Source organism: Leucoraja erinacea, chromosome 18 (genome assembly GCF_028641065.1).
Source record: "Leucoraja erinacea ecotype New England chromosome 18, Leri_hhj_1, whole genome shotgun sequence".
NCBI lineage: Eukaryota > Metazoa > Chordata > Chondrichthyes > Rajiformes > Rajidae > Leucoraja > Leucoraja erinaceus.
In genome coordinates this window covers 24022406-24038695 of record NC_073394.1, presented here as the reverse complement: position 1 = coordinate 24038695, position 16290 = coordinate 24022406, and the positions used below count along the sequence as shown (strand labels likewise).

Sequence of the window (16290 nt, the reverse complement as noted above, 5' to 3'; positions counted from 1 at the left end):
GACTTAAAATTTTAATAACTTGCAAAGCATTTTATATAGCATCAGATATAGTTTAAATTGGTTAGATGGACGTTTTAATGGAGTTAAAAGACAGTTCCACTACTGGATCACTGGTTACAGCTCCCCATGGAGAATGGATCTCTTGTCTAATAAGAAATTTCACAATCACACAAATTAAACCTTACTGAACTTGACTTACAAATGCAAGAAATGCAAAAGGCAACTAGGGTTTTCAAAACTGTATATTTTGTATGGAAATTCAATGAAAGCTAATTTAAAAACACAAACCCTAACCACAAGTTGCTTTCCTTTTCTACATATTTCTTACATGTGTACCCATGCATTTCAGGTCTTGACTTCGACATGTTAGCTCAATAACGATTAATACTATGTGATAAAAGACTGGTATTTTGTGCCAGTTTCATCATTCAAAATAGATTCCTTTACTATGCAATTCTTATTCAAGGAAGCTAATGGTTGCATAATTTCATGGATGTTGATAGATTCAAGAAAGAGTTAAATTTATTTAAGAAGGAACTGCAGATGCTGGAAAATCGAAGGTACACAAAGACTGTTACCTAAGTAACAGTTTGTGTACCTAAGAATTTGTGTACATAAGAGTTACATTTATTTGGGACGAAAGTAATCAAGGGATATGGGGGAAAAAGTGGGAATGGGGTACTGATTGTAGATGATGAGCCATCATCATATTGAATGGCGGTGCTGGGCCGATGGGTCGACTACTGCACCTATTTATGTTTCTATATTGCATTGGCAATGTAAGGCCACGACCTGGTTTAATGCAAGAGGAAGTTGATTTAGCAACATCCGCACAAGTTAATTTTCTATCCACTTCTTCCAATGTGCAGATTAGCCATTGTTGAATTTTATTAAGTGTTTGAACTATAACTTTTAGTACAAAGCTAGTTTTGTACTATTGAGGTAATTTACCTCTTCTCGGCCATTTAATGTTTATATAAAATATTTTGGCTGCTTCAAGATCTTCACTTGTGTCACTGTGTAGCTGTTTGCACGTTATTGGGTGTGGTTACTTGAGATAGATAATATTCTTTGTAAAGATGACTTGCTTTTTAATAGCAGAACAATGAATAACTTCTCTGCTGATTCATCTGTTAACCATTATGTTTTAGTGCTTCAAAGTACCACGTGATCTTTGGCAAAACAACAAAACAGAACTCAGTGGGTCAGGCAGCATCTAGGGAGGGAATTGACAGCTGACATTTTGGCTCGGGACCCTCCAGACTGATTAGTCCCCTTCCACCCATATCCCTCCCTCCTGCTGTAAATTTCACCCTTCCTTACCCAACACCTTTTTGTTCTTATTTCGCCTCTAGCCTTTGCCACCCTCTATTGCCAATCCCCATCTCGCCTGTATACATCTCTCTTGCCAAGCTTTGCTCCACCCCCCCCCCTCTCTCCCCACCCCCTCCTCCATCGGTTTGATAAAGCATTCTGAACCAAAACATCATCTGTCTTTTCCATCCATAGCTGCTGCCTGACCTGCTGAGTTCTTCCAGCACTTCGCTTTTTGCTCAAGATTCCGCCATCTGTAGTTTCTTACATGGCCATGCGATCCTTGTGCAGTAATGACTTATTTGCTGCTTTCCCCTGTAATTTTTCTTCCTTCCTTGATCACTGGACTGATGCTAGTTGGCAACAGTTGGCCGTTTATCTCAACTTGATAGTTAGTTGCTAGGAATTAAAGATGATTTGATATTGTTGTTTTTGAGGCGGTGGATGAGATCAATGTGGGAATGGTGGAATCATCCACAAATGTGGCAGTGAGGGCGTGAATGGGTGGTTTGTGAGGTGTGTTCTTTTGCCACTTAGGATTTCTGTAGCTTCTGTACTCAAATGCCACCTCAAATAGTCTTCTGCACTTAGGTGGTCATGGACCAGAGGTTCCCAGGAAAAGGTTATCAATACCATGATTAGAATGTTTAAAATATGAAACTACTAAATGCTTCTCCATGCTTTCTCCTGCGTCTCCATCCTAAATGGCCATCTGTACTTATTGCCAGTACTGCAGTAAATCGGAAGCTAGAACATGCAGTTGTGATTGGTCACAGCCTGCAAAATGCAGAAGAGGTAGGATGGGCCATGAGTGGTTATTTTATTTCTTGAGCGATAGTGACGAGTGCCTCAATGGGTCATCTGAAAATGCTGCGACAGACTTGAAGATTTCATGCCTTACAAGCCGGAGTGGCTGGATAATGTCATATAAGTGTTCCCATTCTTTGTCTTGATGAAATAGCATCCAGCAGTGGACCATTCAAATTGAACCAAATGTTGTTGAGGCAACTGGAATGTGGATATTGGTGATATGATTATTTTATGTGTTAGTGAACAATGATAAATCAGTTGAGGTCGGAATGGTTGAGGGAAGCCTAGTTAATAGCCTGGAAGATTTGGACAAAGATGGTCCTGAGCAGCCCAGGTTCAGTCTTAAGAGTCCACAACATTGCATAATTGTTTGGCTGGGTGATGATCTGTAAGAGATTGGTGGAAGGCAAGTGTGGCTGGGTAAATGCACTTGTAATACTCAATGTTACTCCTACCTTGGTAAGTGAGAAACCAACATGAAGGACAAGTAGTCAGAACCAGCCAGCGTTGTGAAGAATTGGATATTTAAAAAAGGCAAAAAAGTGGGGGGGGGGGAATTAAATTCTGTAGACCGAGGAAATGTGATGAGTGAAATGTGAAAACCTGATACCAACATAAAATGGAGGAAAGAAGGTCACAGGACAAGGTTATTTGCAATGCATTCCACCTAGGGAGCAGAGAGAGATTTACTACTTGCGGAAACCTCTTCCACCCCACCCCCCACCAACCCATTCCTGAATAGAAAGGTGGAAACTTGAGCTCATAAATCAGTGCAGAATGCAAGGTTTGTCATTTTATTGATTGCGACTAAGTAGTTATTGGCTTGTAACTCGGCAAGATTTCTACGTCTCGGCTAACCTGACATTATTGCCATATATAGCCTGGATGCAGAAACTAATTTTGCGCTTGGGTAGGGGTTACTGATTTGGGTCAGGTATATAATCAAGCAGATTAGTTGAAATATAATACTGACTCAATATTGAGAAAAAAATTAACCTTAGCAGAAATAATTTAAATTATTGTATTAAAAAAAAATAAAGAACCTGTCAATGACATTTACCAGCAATGTGAGATTATGGAGAAACAATTACAAAGGCATAGTAGGGTTTTGAAGAGCAAAGTAAGTGCAAATCTTCATCTCACAGTCTATTTATTGTGCATATTTGATTCTGAAACAATGTGCAGAGTAACTGGGAAGAGTAACTGGAGTGATCTCTGGAAATACTGAAGTGTGCAGCACAAAGTCCCAGTGGTCAATTTGGACAATCAAAATTTAACCTTAAATCTTAAAGCTCAAAAAATGAAGGAGTACAACAAATGTAATAAGATATATGTGGTGTGTATTACTGTAACCTTTTGTACCCCTAATAAATAAATAAATAGAAAAGAAAATAATAAATAAAATAAAATAAATGTCACCTGTCATTTTGTTCGCCCCCTCTAATATAACATTATGCAGATGTTTCCATCCATCTACTTCCCAGATCTAGTTTAGACAGAAGTGCTTGTGTCGAATCTATTTTCTACTTTTAACTTGACCAAGTGTTTCCCGATTCTGGAAAATGGAGCAGTAGTTTCATTTTAGCAATTGATAAACTTGTATAGTATGCTCCTTAAACCTTCCTTACCCTAAATGAATTGATTCTCGAATGCCTAAATCTACGTTATCTGCTTGTCATTTTAGCTTGGCAATCAGAGATTAGGACGGTGTTCAAATTTATTCAGCTATTTTCTTTTTGCTTCCCTGCTCTAACATTTTTGTCCTGATTTGAGCTGCAAGTCGCATAACTTGATTTTGCTGACTTTGTTCCTTTTGATTTTCTCATTGTTCGAAGCTACCCAAGCTTCTTGCCTCAAATTGTCTATTTCATAGTGTTTTCTGTCTTTTATTATCAATATACTTTGAACTGCAGTGAACCTGAAACTGTTGTCTATGGCATTCGACTATAATCCTTCGGTACATTGGCGAAAGTAACCAGACTGCTAATCGGCTCATCCGCAGAGCTTATCCTTTTTACTCTATGTGTAGAAATTCTCACATTAGAAATTCCATCATAAAGAGGCAAGTTGAGTTAAATGTAACTTGGCAGTTTTTAAAATCAGCAATGGAATTGGACTATATACGAGTGAATTTGGTTATTATCATGCCTCGAGCAGCAAGGACTCGAGCAGACCAAGTGACTTTGAATTGGTGACAGAAAATGTCTTTAAAATTAAAATTAAATTTACAGTTGACTTCTGGGGAAGTGGTTGAAGATGAGTGAACTGATGTCTATTGTTTCTTGTTAGCAGCAAACATGGCAAACCTGAAGGAAAAGCTAATTGGCCAGTTGGAGACATCCCAAGACAAGAGCTCACACAACAAGATAACAGTTGTTGGTGTGGGTGCAGTAGGAATGGCATGTGCCATCAGCATCTTGATGAAGGTAAGACAAGGTTTGGGTGACAGAGTTGTAAATCCCACCAGGACAAGAGTGATGTAGATGCCATAGTTATTGAACCCTTCAAAATGGAAAATCTGGCATGCCTCGAAGTCGCTTGCATGTGATTGTGATATTTGCCAAATTTGAATTCTGTTCATTTACCATCTCTCTATTATCCACACCTCCACTCAAGATGCTGATTCTAGCAGGCTGAGGATCCCTTGCCATTGTTCATCTGGCTACCCTGGAATGATGTTGCCTGTAGTTGAACAACCACCAAGCAAACCTTTCCGAGAGCTATCAGCAATAGAAATGCTGTATAATTTTCCACCCCCACTTCGTCCCACACTCATTTATGTTGGGAGTGGGGGGAATTGTGAAAGTGTCAACAGGTGTTTTGGTGGAGGGAGAGAGAGTTTGTGGGACCGTGTAGAAGGAGGATGGGGCAGAGAATAAAACTTGTAGTTAAATGTTATCCAAGCCAGAAGTATGTAACTTGAAAGAAAAAAACAATCAAACCGTAACACTGCAGGACTTCATGGCATTAGCCTCTTGGTGTCTTGCCCACTTGAACATGTGTGATTTGTGGTTGTCTGTTTCAGGATCTGGCAGATGAGTTGGCTCTAGTGGATGTAATGGAGGATAAATTGAAGGGGGAGATGATGGACCTGCAGCATGGTAGCCTTTTCCTCCACACTGCCAAGATTGTGTCGGGCAAGGGTGAGTGTAATGTTTTGGACTAGGGAATGGGAGAGGTGGGAATCGTGATGAATGCCAGCAAGTATTTTGGTTGGGGGTGAGGAGAAGATAGGTTGTGGGACCTGCTGGGGAGCGGTGTGACACCAAGGCGAGCATTATCTCAGCATCTCCCTGATTGACTGTGTTTCTGAGATGAATAATTTAATTGGTCAATAGAGGCATTTTTAATGAACAACTAGACTAAGTGGGACCCGTTGGGTCCGTCACACGGGAGGCCTGGTCCCCCAACGCAACCAGTTCCCCAACACAATATATTTCACCACTCGCCCATAGCCCCCAACTGCGCAGGCATGGCTCATTTCATCTCATCCTGCAGCACTCCCTCCTCCTCGTCTTCACCCTCCCTCTTCTTTCTCCTCACCTTTCCCCTACCCACTCCGTCATTCCCTCCCTCCATAACTCCTCCCCCCTCCTATCGCCCCGCTATCCTTCCTGACCTCTCCCCACTGCCCTTCTCTCCCTCTGTTCCCCACTACCTATCTCCCCCTCCTCTCCCTCTATTTTCCCCTCCTCCCCCACTATCCTCACCTCTCCCTCCCTACCTCTTCCTCTCCGTCAATCTCCTCACCTCTCCAGGATCTTTCCCCTCTCTTCCTCCACTCCCCCAATCTCTCCCTCTCCTTTCCCTACCCTCAGTCACTCCCTCCATCCATAAAAAGCAGCATTTGCAGTTATTCCCTTCCACAGCTGCCCCTCTCTCCCTCCCCCTGCCTCTCCGTGTGTCTCCCCGTCTCCGTCTCTTATTATATATATATATATACCGTTTTTGCGCAAATAAAAAAACCCAGCAAACCAGAAGAGTACAAGATCAGCAGGCATGCTTATCCTGTTTGTTTTCAGATTGCCTCCAGAAAATACTATCCTACCAGTTAATCACACGATGCAGTATTAAAAATGATGGCACTATTAGAGCGACTATATTGTTGGACTGATTACATATTACAGATGTTGTAGGGTCATGCTAGGATTAGCTAGTGCATTTGCTCATGTGCTTTGAATTGATCAGAAACTCAAAAACAGTGGTGATAATAAATGTCCTTCATGGACAGTTTGAGGAGGTAGAGAATAGCATTAAACAAAAGAATAATGCGGGAAACTTGGTAATCTTGACATAGAATTGTTAGATCAAATATATCACGAAGAATGTCAGTGACTTAAACTATGAACAATGGGTCAAGGTGGCATGAAATTGGATGCCAAGATCTAGAACTGCAATTCTCTGCAAGAGTTTGTTTAGCCTCCTAGTGATCAGGGTCTTTTGTGTATGGGTTGGGCTGGAATATTATTTCCTGTACACATTGTGGAGGTGGAAGTTATGCAAACCTTTCAGAGCAGTTATCAGCATTTATTGGATCATAAATGATGGTGTCATTGGCAGATGAGACTAATTACTTTGTTCATTTGACAGATTATTGTGTCAGCGCTGGTTCCAAGTTGGTTGTTGTCACAGCTGGCGCTCGACAACAGGAGGGAGAGAGTCGCTTGAATCTGGTTCAGCGTAATGTGAATATCTTCAAACATATTATTCCGGATATAGTCAAATACAGTCCAGACTGTATCTTGCTCATCGTGAGCAACCCAGGTGAGTGCACGTGGGAGGGATCAAGGGCTTGAAATTATTGTGGGTTTGACATTATAAATGAGGTCGTGGTCAAATACTTAGTGCTGTGTTCAGCAGGGAAGCATTATTGATGAAAGGGTCGCTATTTTTTGGGGGGCATAGTAGGATGGGTTATTAGTCTGGTTAGCTGATGACAAAATCCATCCTGAATTAATGCTTCCATATTCTAAGTAAGGCAAACAATTATCTAATATTGAACATAGTCTTAAATAAAATACACAGGAAGTCTAGTTAAATTGGAATTTTAATTAACAAAATAGATACTTGAAGGCATTGCAGCATCATTTACAATAGAGCCCATCTTTGATTCGCCATTCCTAATTGGTCCAGTTTCAATGCATCTAGTACATAACAAATACAGTGCTGGTGTAACTAAGCGGGTCTAGGTAGTATCTCTGGAGAACATAGATTGGGGATGTTTTGGCTCAGGACATTGTAGTGGGAGGGAAGAAAGCTGGAAGAGGCGAGGACAGAACAAAGCCTGGCAAGTGATGGGTGAATACAGGTGAAGGGGCTAGACCTTTGTCCAACCATCTAGTCCATGGTTTTGGCTTAATGCAGTCTTTGCCTATTGCTTTGTATTCAAAACTTGTACATCTGGCCTATTAATTTAATGTTGTTGCCATGAAATGACGGAAATTCTTGACTCCTGCAAACTATAATTGTTCATCCATGGCAACATTTGTAATTGATGAGAAATCTCTTTAGACCATTATCCCTGGTTCTCTTCGATGTGCTTTTAGTGTGGCATTGTTTGGATCCATTCCTATCTATTTCAGTTATCCAGTAAATCTCCAGCAGTGGGGTTTTTTCTCTGGTCATTTCAAATTCTATCTTTAGAATGACTTCTATTCCAAATCATCAAGACTCTCCTTCCTAATCTTTGTTGACATGTTTGTTGTATGTAAAATTTTCATGTTGCCTATTCCATATCCACTGACCTATCACTTCAAATTGGGAAAACGCCATTTTTTTTATCTGGTACCAAATTGTTCTTGTCAAGTTACCTGTGTACTGCCCTCAGGATTGCTTAACACATCCTTGCCCATTTGTTTCTGCTTGCACTTGTACTTTGTTGGAAGAGCTCTCAGCCTGCAATGGCTGGTGTTGCTCTGTGAGCCCATTACACCAGAGTATTTAGCCTACAGCTTGTATCATGAGTTAAAGGCCACTCGATCTGCATGTTTCGAGGTTTCTTGCAGATCTTGTGCATTTGTGGGAGGATGGTGGCAGGGAAATGCAAGTGGCATATAAACGAGGCAAACGTGAGAATGAATTAGGGTGGGGTTTGGTGGCACAATAGAAATGGGTGACGGAATAAGCTGAGCAGGTTGGACTCCTTCTGTTAAATACCTTGAACGGGGAACACCAGTACAAAACATCATTGCCAATGTCTCAACAACAAAGGTGATCAAGTCACTTTGGAGTTTACTGTAATAACATGTATTTGAATAATAAAACTTCAGAATTTAATCCCCAGCGTCAAAATAAATCTCAGAAATCCATTGCATTATTCTTCAGTTTTAGGTGCCTGAATTAAAACACAGAAGTAAGCTTTTAAAATGGCAAAGGCAATCAAGCAAATGAACTAGCTCTAGTGTACTCTGTGTATTAGCATCCAGTGTTATAAGTGGTTGTTTAATAATTACAGAAGAGGATCTATTTATTATAGAGTGAGGAAGAAGTGAACAAATCTGTTACATTGAGACTTATTCTACATGCATTAATTTTTTTTCTCTTACACCCTCTCTTCCCCATCAGTGGACATCCTAACCTATGTGGCGTGGAAGTTGAGTGGCCTTCCCATGCACCGTGTTATTGGTAGTGGTTGCAACCTGGACTCTGCACGTTTCAGATACCTCATGGGGGAGAGACTTGGAATCCACAGCTCCAGCTGTCATGGCTGGGTGATTGGCGAGCACGGAGACTCAAGCGGTATGTCTACCGGAGCTGTTCCAATTTATGCTGGAACCTTTGGTTGAAATTGAAGTAGGTCAAATGTCAATGTTGAGCAGGTCAGTTACTACAGAGAGCTGTCGGATATCTTTAACAGCTGCTTGCAGTAATTGTGAGAGACTTAGAACTATATGGATTGAGAGCTCAGGGGAACTGACAGAGGAGAAAGTCTGGGGCAGCTTGGCCACAATCACTGGCTGGTGATGAGGCTTGAAGAACCAAGTGTCTTAACCTATTTTATTATTGTTCTGAACTAATGGTATAAAGGGCTAAATCAAAAGGGGGAAATGAAATTAAATGTTCTCTTTCAAGGAAGGGCTGGATAGCACGCAAACCATAGCATTTCACTATCGTGGTACACATTAAAATAATAAACCAACCCTGATTGTATGGAGTAACTATAATCTTGCCACAATGTCAGAACTATTTTTTAAAAAGAAAACAGATATTTTGAGTTCGTGCTAATTGAGAAATGCTGTGTCATTTCAAGTGCTGCTTTATATTGATTATTTTTGGTTCTTTCATCAGTGCCTGTGTGGAGTGGCATGAATGTTGCGGGTGTGAACCTGAAGGAACTTCACCCTGAGATAGGAACTGACAAAGACAAGGAGAACTGGAAGAAGGTGCACAGGGATGTGGTGGACAGGTAATAAATGCAGTGACCAACCCCATTGACAACACCAGACTGTCAATATTAGCACATTAGTTCCATCTGCAATGGTCTTTTGAACAGAAATCAGAGAAGCTTGTAATTATGTTTTTGCAGGTTTTCAAAATGCCACCAAAACTTGTGCCTCCCCTGTTTATAAATTAAGTTTGATCTCATTCTTAATTTTAAATAGCAATACTAGAAATTCAGTGGTTTGGAGATGGTATACTTTTACGTATTGACATGTAGAGTTGGAATAGGTGGAGCAGTCTTTTCCAGGATTTTATCTGGATTTTGCAATGCTGTTTGTTGTCCTATGTGATCCTGGAACTCCACCAAAACGGTACAGGGTAGCGCGAACATTTTTGCACGACCTTACTCACCTTGGTCTTGTCAAGTTGCCTTCAGATTTGATGTTATATTTCACAAGTTATTCATGATTTTTAAGTTAAAAAATTCCAAGTTTAAACAGATTTTTAAAGCCCTGTCCCACGAGTTCATTCCAAGAGCTCTCCTGAGTTTAAAAAAAAAATCAAACTCGTAGTAAGCACGGATGTCTCGTAGTAGCGGGGACGTCTCTTAGCGGCTCGTAACGCTAACGGCAGGTACTAGGGAAGACTCGCTAACGGCAAGACTCGTGATGATTTTTCAACACATTGAAAAATGTCCACGAGAGCCCCGAGTACCCATTACTGTAAATCTCCGAGTTCGAATCAGGGCAAACTCGGGACAGCTCTTGGAATGAACTCGTTCCGTGAGACAGGGCTTTTACTGTTAAATCCTTGCTGGCCCAGCTTGCCACAAACTTTCATTCAAAGTTGCAATCCAGGAACACTGTGCTTCCACCAGGTTTTCACCTGAAAGGAGCTATAACGTCACAATGGGATCTCAGTCCTTCAATCCGACATTTGCAACTCCAGCTCCTGGCAGCAAGTGCTTGAACAGGAGGGGGAGAGTGAATTGTAATTGGAATTTTTTCTTTCTTTTTTTTTTTTAAGTCCAGTGCTGGGGGAGGGGTGGAATCTGAGGTTGGGGAACCACAGCTCCCGTGGGGGCTACAAGTTAGTGGTGGGGTAGCAGGCATCCCATGTGACAGGGACCCAACAGGTCCCAGTTGGTCTAGTATACCATAAAAGGGACAATTCTGCTACACAACCTGAAATTATTAATAGTCATAGCATCCAATACAGTAATAAATAAACGATATGCCAAAAATATTTGAAGCACCACAGTCAAGTAACCCACATCTGAAGTGTTTATGGAGATGGTCAAGCAATTAATGTTAGTTGTAGGCGTCTGCATGTAGTGTCACTTGGGCAAGACTGGCACTGCATGCACAATGGGAATAATATGGCAGTAAAGAATGACAGTTGTAGGTAGAATATTTTGCTTAATGGTAACAAAATGTATCATAATCTTACCAAAGTGCTGAGTGACATGGGGTTTCATTGTTCCACAGTGCCTATGAGGTGATAAAATTGAAAGGGTACACATCCTGGGCTATTGGGATGTCCGTGGCAGATATGGCAGAAACTTTAATGAAAAACCTGCGTAGAGTTCATCCAGTATCTACAATGGTTAAGGTAAGAGGAGCAAAGCTGCATGCCAGGGCAATGCGGAACTAGTATTATATCCTGCCCTCACTCTGGGATGGTAGCTCTTTGAGGGAGGGGGAAATAATTGAATAACAGCTTCAGCACACTAACCATCCTGTTCTTCCACCAGAATTTCTATGGTATTACCAATGAAGTGTTCCTGAGTCTCCCAAGTGTTTTGGATAATCATGGAATTTCTAATGTTGTGAAGATGACACTAAAGTCTGATGAAGAAGCAAAGCTTCAGCAGAGTGCTACCACCTTGTGGGACATTCAGAAAGACCTGAAATTCTGAATCCCTCTCTTGTCTTCTGATGCAGAAGTAAACTCCACTGCTAACAATATCACCAGTTGTATGTAACCCCCCCCCCCCCCTTATCTTGACTGTAAGGATTTACTTTGAGTAAATTATGGCTATTTTTCTAACCCTGGTCAGAACAGTGTTGTAATGTTTGATCATGTTGTTCTACTTACCCAAGTATTGCCAGTATTTATGTAGAGGAGGCAGCTTTGAATAAAGTCAATCACTTTAAAACAAACCCAAGTTCACTTTTCTTGATTTCTGAAAACTTACTCATCATTAAATCGGCTTTGAAGTTGATTTAAGTATTCTTAATGAGGTGCATTTAAATAATTTGGAATGGTGTTGGTAGAAGTCAAGATTCTAAAGAAAAAATGATCCAGGCGTTTGTAAGAAAGCTACCAAAATTAGAAAATGTGATAAAATTACATTTAGCTTACAAGTTGAAGAATCTTTATTCCAATTTCTACCTCTCCTGAAAGTTACAGGTACATACAAAGTGCCTTCACAAAACCATATTTAAGAAAACAATCAATTAACATAATTTACAGCTAGAATATCTAATAACTTATCCTTTCGTTAAAGTTGGTTAATTGCAGACAGTCAGTCAGATCCGGTTCTAAATATCAAAGAATCACTCAGTACAAGTCACTAAGGCCAGCTGTCTTTCTTGCTTTCTGCATCAACGCTCGAAGCTGGAATTGTTTGCGAGATAAGAGACGCACGTGCTGTGGAGAGGAGAAAAATAAAATTTGTGTAGATGGTGGTGACATGCTATGTTTTGTAATCTTGAAATATGATTAAGCTTAAACGCTAGTGTTTCAATTCTGTTTCATTAACTTTAACAAGTTACCATGAATGATTTCAAATCATGACCACTTTTATAATCATTGCATATATAGAGTAATCAGTTGTATGATTTCTGGATCATCTACAAAATCATTCTTGGTGATACTGACAATATTAGAGAACATTAAACTTGCAGAAGAGGATCAACACAAATGCAAGCAGCAGTTTGGTAAGAATAGGAAAGTCATTTATAACATTGAAGATCAAGTCTGCATGATAATAAGGGACAGAGATCCTACTATATCAATACACTAAAGTTATGTCGGAGGTAAAAAAGACCACCAATAAAATAAAGTCAAACCTATGTAAAATCTTGTTTAGACCACTCCAGTGTAGCATACTTATCCCCCACGTTATTTTACACATCCTTAGAGGCTTAAGAATAATAGAATTGTGGGGGTATAGAATTTGGTGATGTCTTTTAGATTGTTGAAAGGCTTTGATAGTGGATACAGAGGGAATGTTACCACTTATGGGGAAGACCAGAACTATACAAGGAAATTCAGATGGAACTAGCTACTGTATATTTCTGAAATAATGGCTAAGAGCTGTATTATTTTATCTATTTCCTCCTTTTAATGCATTACTTGCTGGTTCATAACCAATGCTTAATGGTAGACTATTTGCTAGATTGATTTAAGTTACAAACTGACAGCATATTGCGCATTCATAAATTATGAATGAACTGATACCTGCCTCTCAAGTTACAAAAAATCTATTTAAATAACGATATAGCAGTTTGTTGGGCTTTCTACAATAATCAAGTATATTTAATATAACCTAATCTACAAACAAATGTAAACAAACTATCATTATAATTTGAACTGATTCCCTTGACAATGTTGAATCACAATTGGTAATTTACATTGTCTTTAACCAAGTAAAACATTACATAATGCTTCACCTGAGGCTTAACTAAATTTTGGCACCAAGCCACAAAAGGTCTTATTGGAAAGAGCTTGTTTGGAACATGCTCTAGAACACGAAACTAGTCATCAAAGCGCTCGAGGAATGTGACATTAGCAATGGACTCTGCTACTGCATTATTGTCAGAACAATTATTCATGATGACAGACTACAATACTGTTGATATAGGTGAGAGCTAAGAACAGGGAATTATGAGGGCAGATATGAAAGTAAAGGGTCAGTACCCACGGATGATCTCTCGTATGCACTAAAATGGGTACTAGAGAGGGAAGTTGAAACACAATTTAATGGAACAAGGATAGATGAGCAATAAGATTTCACAGACCAGGAGGCAATAAAGAGTGATATGTATGGAACCAGAGATGCAACTTTAGGATTGGGGCTCACACCACATTGATCAGAGAACTTTAAACACTCAACCTGATCATATTACTATTCAATGTTGCTACTGCACTCAGGAGAATGAGGTGGATGATGCAGGAACTCAATACCATAAATAGTTAGCACATCAGTTCAAACTAATCACCTTTAAGAAGACTTCCAAATCAACGACGTCTCGTCTCAGGGCTTCACCCAGATAGAAAATGGTGTCCTCAATGGCATTCTCCTCAGCATAAAGATTGAGGATTTGTTTGTAGAGGGGTGCTGTAGGCACAACAACCTCATCAATGTCATTATTTTCAGTCTGGCTCTCCATTTTCTCCAGTGCAACACTCAGCTCCTCATCCTTCTTCGTTAGTGCGTCAATGTTTTTGTCTACATCAGTCTGAAAAAGAAGGTTTTGAGTCATTGAACACTAAAACGATCAAACATCACTGAGTGGATAGGACAGTTTGCAGGAATACTTTAAAAACCAGAGGCAGGTGTTTCCCAATCAATATTTAATAACACAAAGCTCTACTGATGGTAGTCCCACATCAGTACTTTGAAAATACTTATGACAATTTATATTTTAATATCCAGTTCTGTGATAAATGAGAGTGAAGGAGAGGAGGCAGGAAGACTAATTCTTTGAGGGGCCTGATTGCAAAAACGAGGCCATGCCTCTGTTCTTCGCCAGCTCTAAACTCCCAACATACAGATGATTACATTATTTCTAATGGATCCGGTGTGACCCTTCCATGAAGTATAAAGTTTCCTTTATTGTCATTCAAACTTTTAGTTTGAACGAAATTGCGTACCTTGCAGTCATGACAGAAAATAAAATAACAGAACGCACAATGAACACAGTTTAACATCCAACACAGTGAGTCTACCAGGCTCCTCCTCACTGTGATGGAAGGCAAAAGTCTTAAAATCTTTGTCTCTTCCTTCCTTGCGTTCTCTCTCTGCGTTGAGGCGATCCAGGCTTTCGATGTTGGGGCCCCCACCGGGTGATGGTAAGTGCCGAATCCAAGCTCCGTGAACGGGCCGGTTCACACTCTGCGGCCCGGGGCGGACGAAGCTGTAGTTGCGGGAGCTCCAGAGAATCGGTCACCAACCTGGGACCTGTGAGCTCCCGATGTTATCATCCACTGGGCCCGTGGCCGAGGCCTCCGAGGCGGGCCGAAGTCAGGCCGCTGCCACAGCCCCGAAGTCAGCCAGCTTCGTGATGGTGAGTCCTGGCTCTGCCTCCGGAGCCTCGAGGTTTGACCCAGTTGGAGGCCTCCAGCTCCGCGATTAGGTCTCAGCGCAGACGGAGACGGAGACACGACAAAGAAAAGGTCGCATCCCCCCTGAAGGAAGAGACTAAAACAAGTTTCCCCCACCCCCCACACATACTCAACTAAAAAACTAAAACATACATCTAACAAGACAAAAGAAAACAAAAAAAGGAAAAGACAGACGGACTGCAGGCGAGCCACAGTTGCATGGCAGTGCCACCACTTCCACCTGCAAGCTTATGGAGTTTAAAATAGTTAGAAAATATTCAAAAATGAATATGAAAACATTAGATTGATTATAAACATACACACCTATCCAGGTTCTGCATGACCTGCTCAATTACTCCAGCACCTTTTTTTTTGTGTAAAGCAGCATCTGCAATTCCTAGTATATAAATATAATATCCACTGAAATAAAAATATAATTTTTCCCTTAAACGAAGGTTGGCAATCCGCTATTCAAAAAGATGGGCAAAACACAGTGCTGGAATAATTCAGCGGGTCAAGCAGCATCTGTGGAAGGAATGTGGTTAAGAAGGTTCAACTGTTGGGTATAAGTGCAGGAGTAGCAAGATGGATTCAACAGTGGCTGAATGGGAGAAGCCAGAGGGTAATGGTGGATGGTTGTTTGTCGGGTTGGAGGCAGGTGACTAGTGGGGTGCCTCAGGGATCGGTGTTGGGTCCTTTGTTGTTTGTCATGTACATCAATGATCTGGATGAAGGTGTGGTAAATTGGATTAGTAAGTATGCAGATGATACCAAGATAGGGGGTGTTGTGGATAATGAAGAGGATTTCCAAAGTCTACAGAGTGATTTGGAAGAATGGGCTGAAAGATGGCAGATGGAGTTTAATGCTGATAAATGTGAGGTGCTACACCTTGGCAGGACAAATCAAAATAGGACATACATGGTAAATGGTAGGGAATTGAAGAATACAGTTGAACAGAGGGATCTGGGAATAACCGTGCATAGTTCCTTGAAGGTGGAATCTCATATAGATAGGGTGGTAAAGAAAGCTTTTGGTATGCTAGCCTTTATAAATCAGAGCATTGAGTATAGAAGCTGGGATGTAATGTTAAAATTGTACAAGGCATTGGTGAGACCAAATCTGGAGTATGGTGTACAATTTTGGTCGCCCAATTATAGGAAGGATGTCAACAAAATAGAGAGAGTACAGAGGAGATTTACTAGAATGTTGCCTGGGTTTCAACAACTAAGTTACAGAGAAAGGTTGAATAAGTTAGGTCTTTATTCTCTGGAGCACAGAAGGTTAAGGGGGGGACTTGATAGAGGTCTTTAAAATGATGAGAGGGATAGACAGAGATGTGTGGATCAGCTTTTCCCTTTGAAAATAGGGAAGATTCAAACAAGAGGACATGACTTCAGAATTAAGGGACAGAAGTTTAGGGGTAACATGAGGGGGAACTTCTTTACTCAGAGAGT

At 40.7% G+C, this 16290-nt stretch overlaps 2 protein-coding genes across 5 annotated transcripts in view; one reads left to right on the top strand and one right to left on the bottom strand.

The window, feature by feature from the left end:
* LOC129705806 (L-lactate dehydrogenase A chain) overlaps nt 1–11666 on the top strand; it is a 25226-nt gene extending 13560 nt beyond the window's left edge. For 3 of the 4 annotated variants that reach the window (XM_055649633.1, XM_055649631.1, XM_055649630.1), the window contains exons 2-8: nt 4417–4550; nt 5150–5267; nt 6715–6888; nt 8689–8862; nt 9412–9529; nt 10992–11115; nt 11258–11666. In XM_055649633.1, the coding sequence (XP_055505608.1) occupies nt 4422–4550; nt 5150–5267; nt 6715–6888; nt 8689–8862; nt 9412–9529; nt 10992–11115; nt 11258–11422 (1002 nt within the window). In that variant the 5' untranslated portion in view covers nt 4417–4421 and the 3' untranslated portion in view covers nt 11423–11666. Of the gene's footprint in view, nt 1–4413; nt 4551–5149; nt 5268–6714; nt 6889–8688; nt 8863–9411; nt 9530–10991; nt 11116–11257 lie in introns of all 4 variants that reach the window. The other variant, XM_055649629.1, reaches the window with a different exon arrangement.
* tsg101a (tumor susceptibility 101a) overlaps nt 11488–16290 on the bottom strand; it is a 20652-nt gene continuing 15849 nt past the window's right edge. The window contains exons 9-10 of the mRNA XM_055649628.1: nt 13731–13970; nt 11488–12156 (exon numbers count right to left, since the gene is read on the bottom strand). Coding sequence (XP_055505603.1) covers nt 12067–12156; nt 13731–13970 — 330 coding nt within the window. The 3' untranslated portion in view covers nt 11488–12066. The remainder of the gene's footprint in view (nt 12157–13730; nt 13971–16290) is intronic.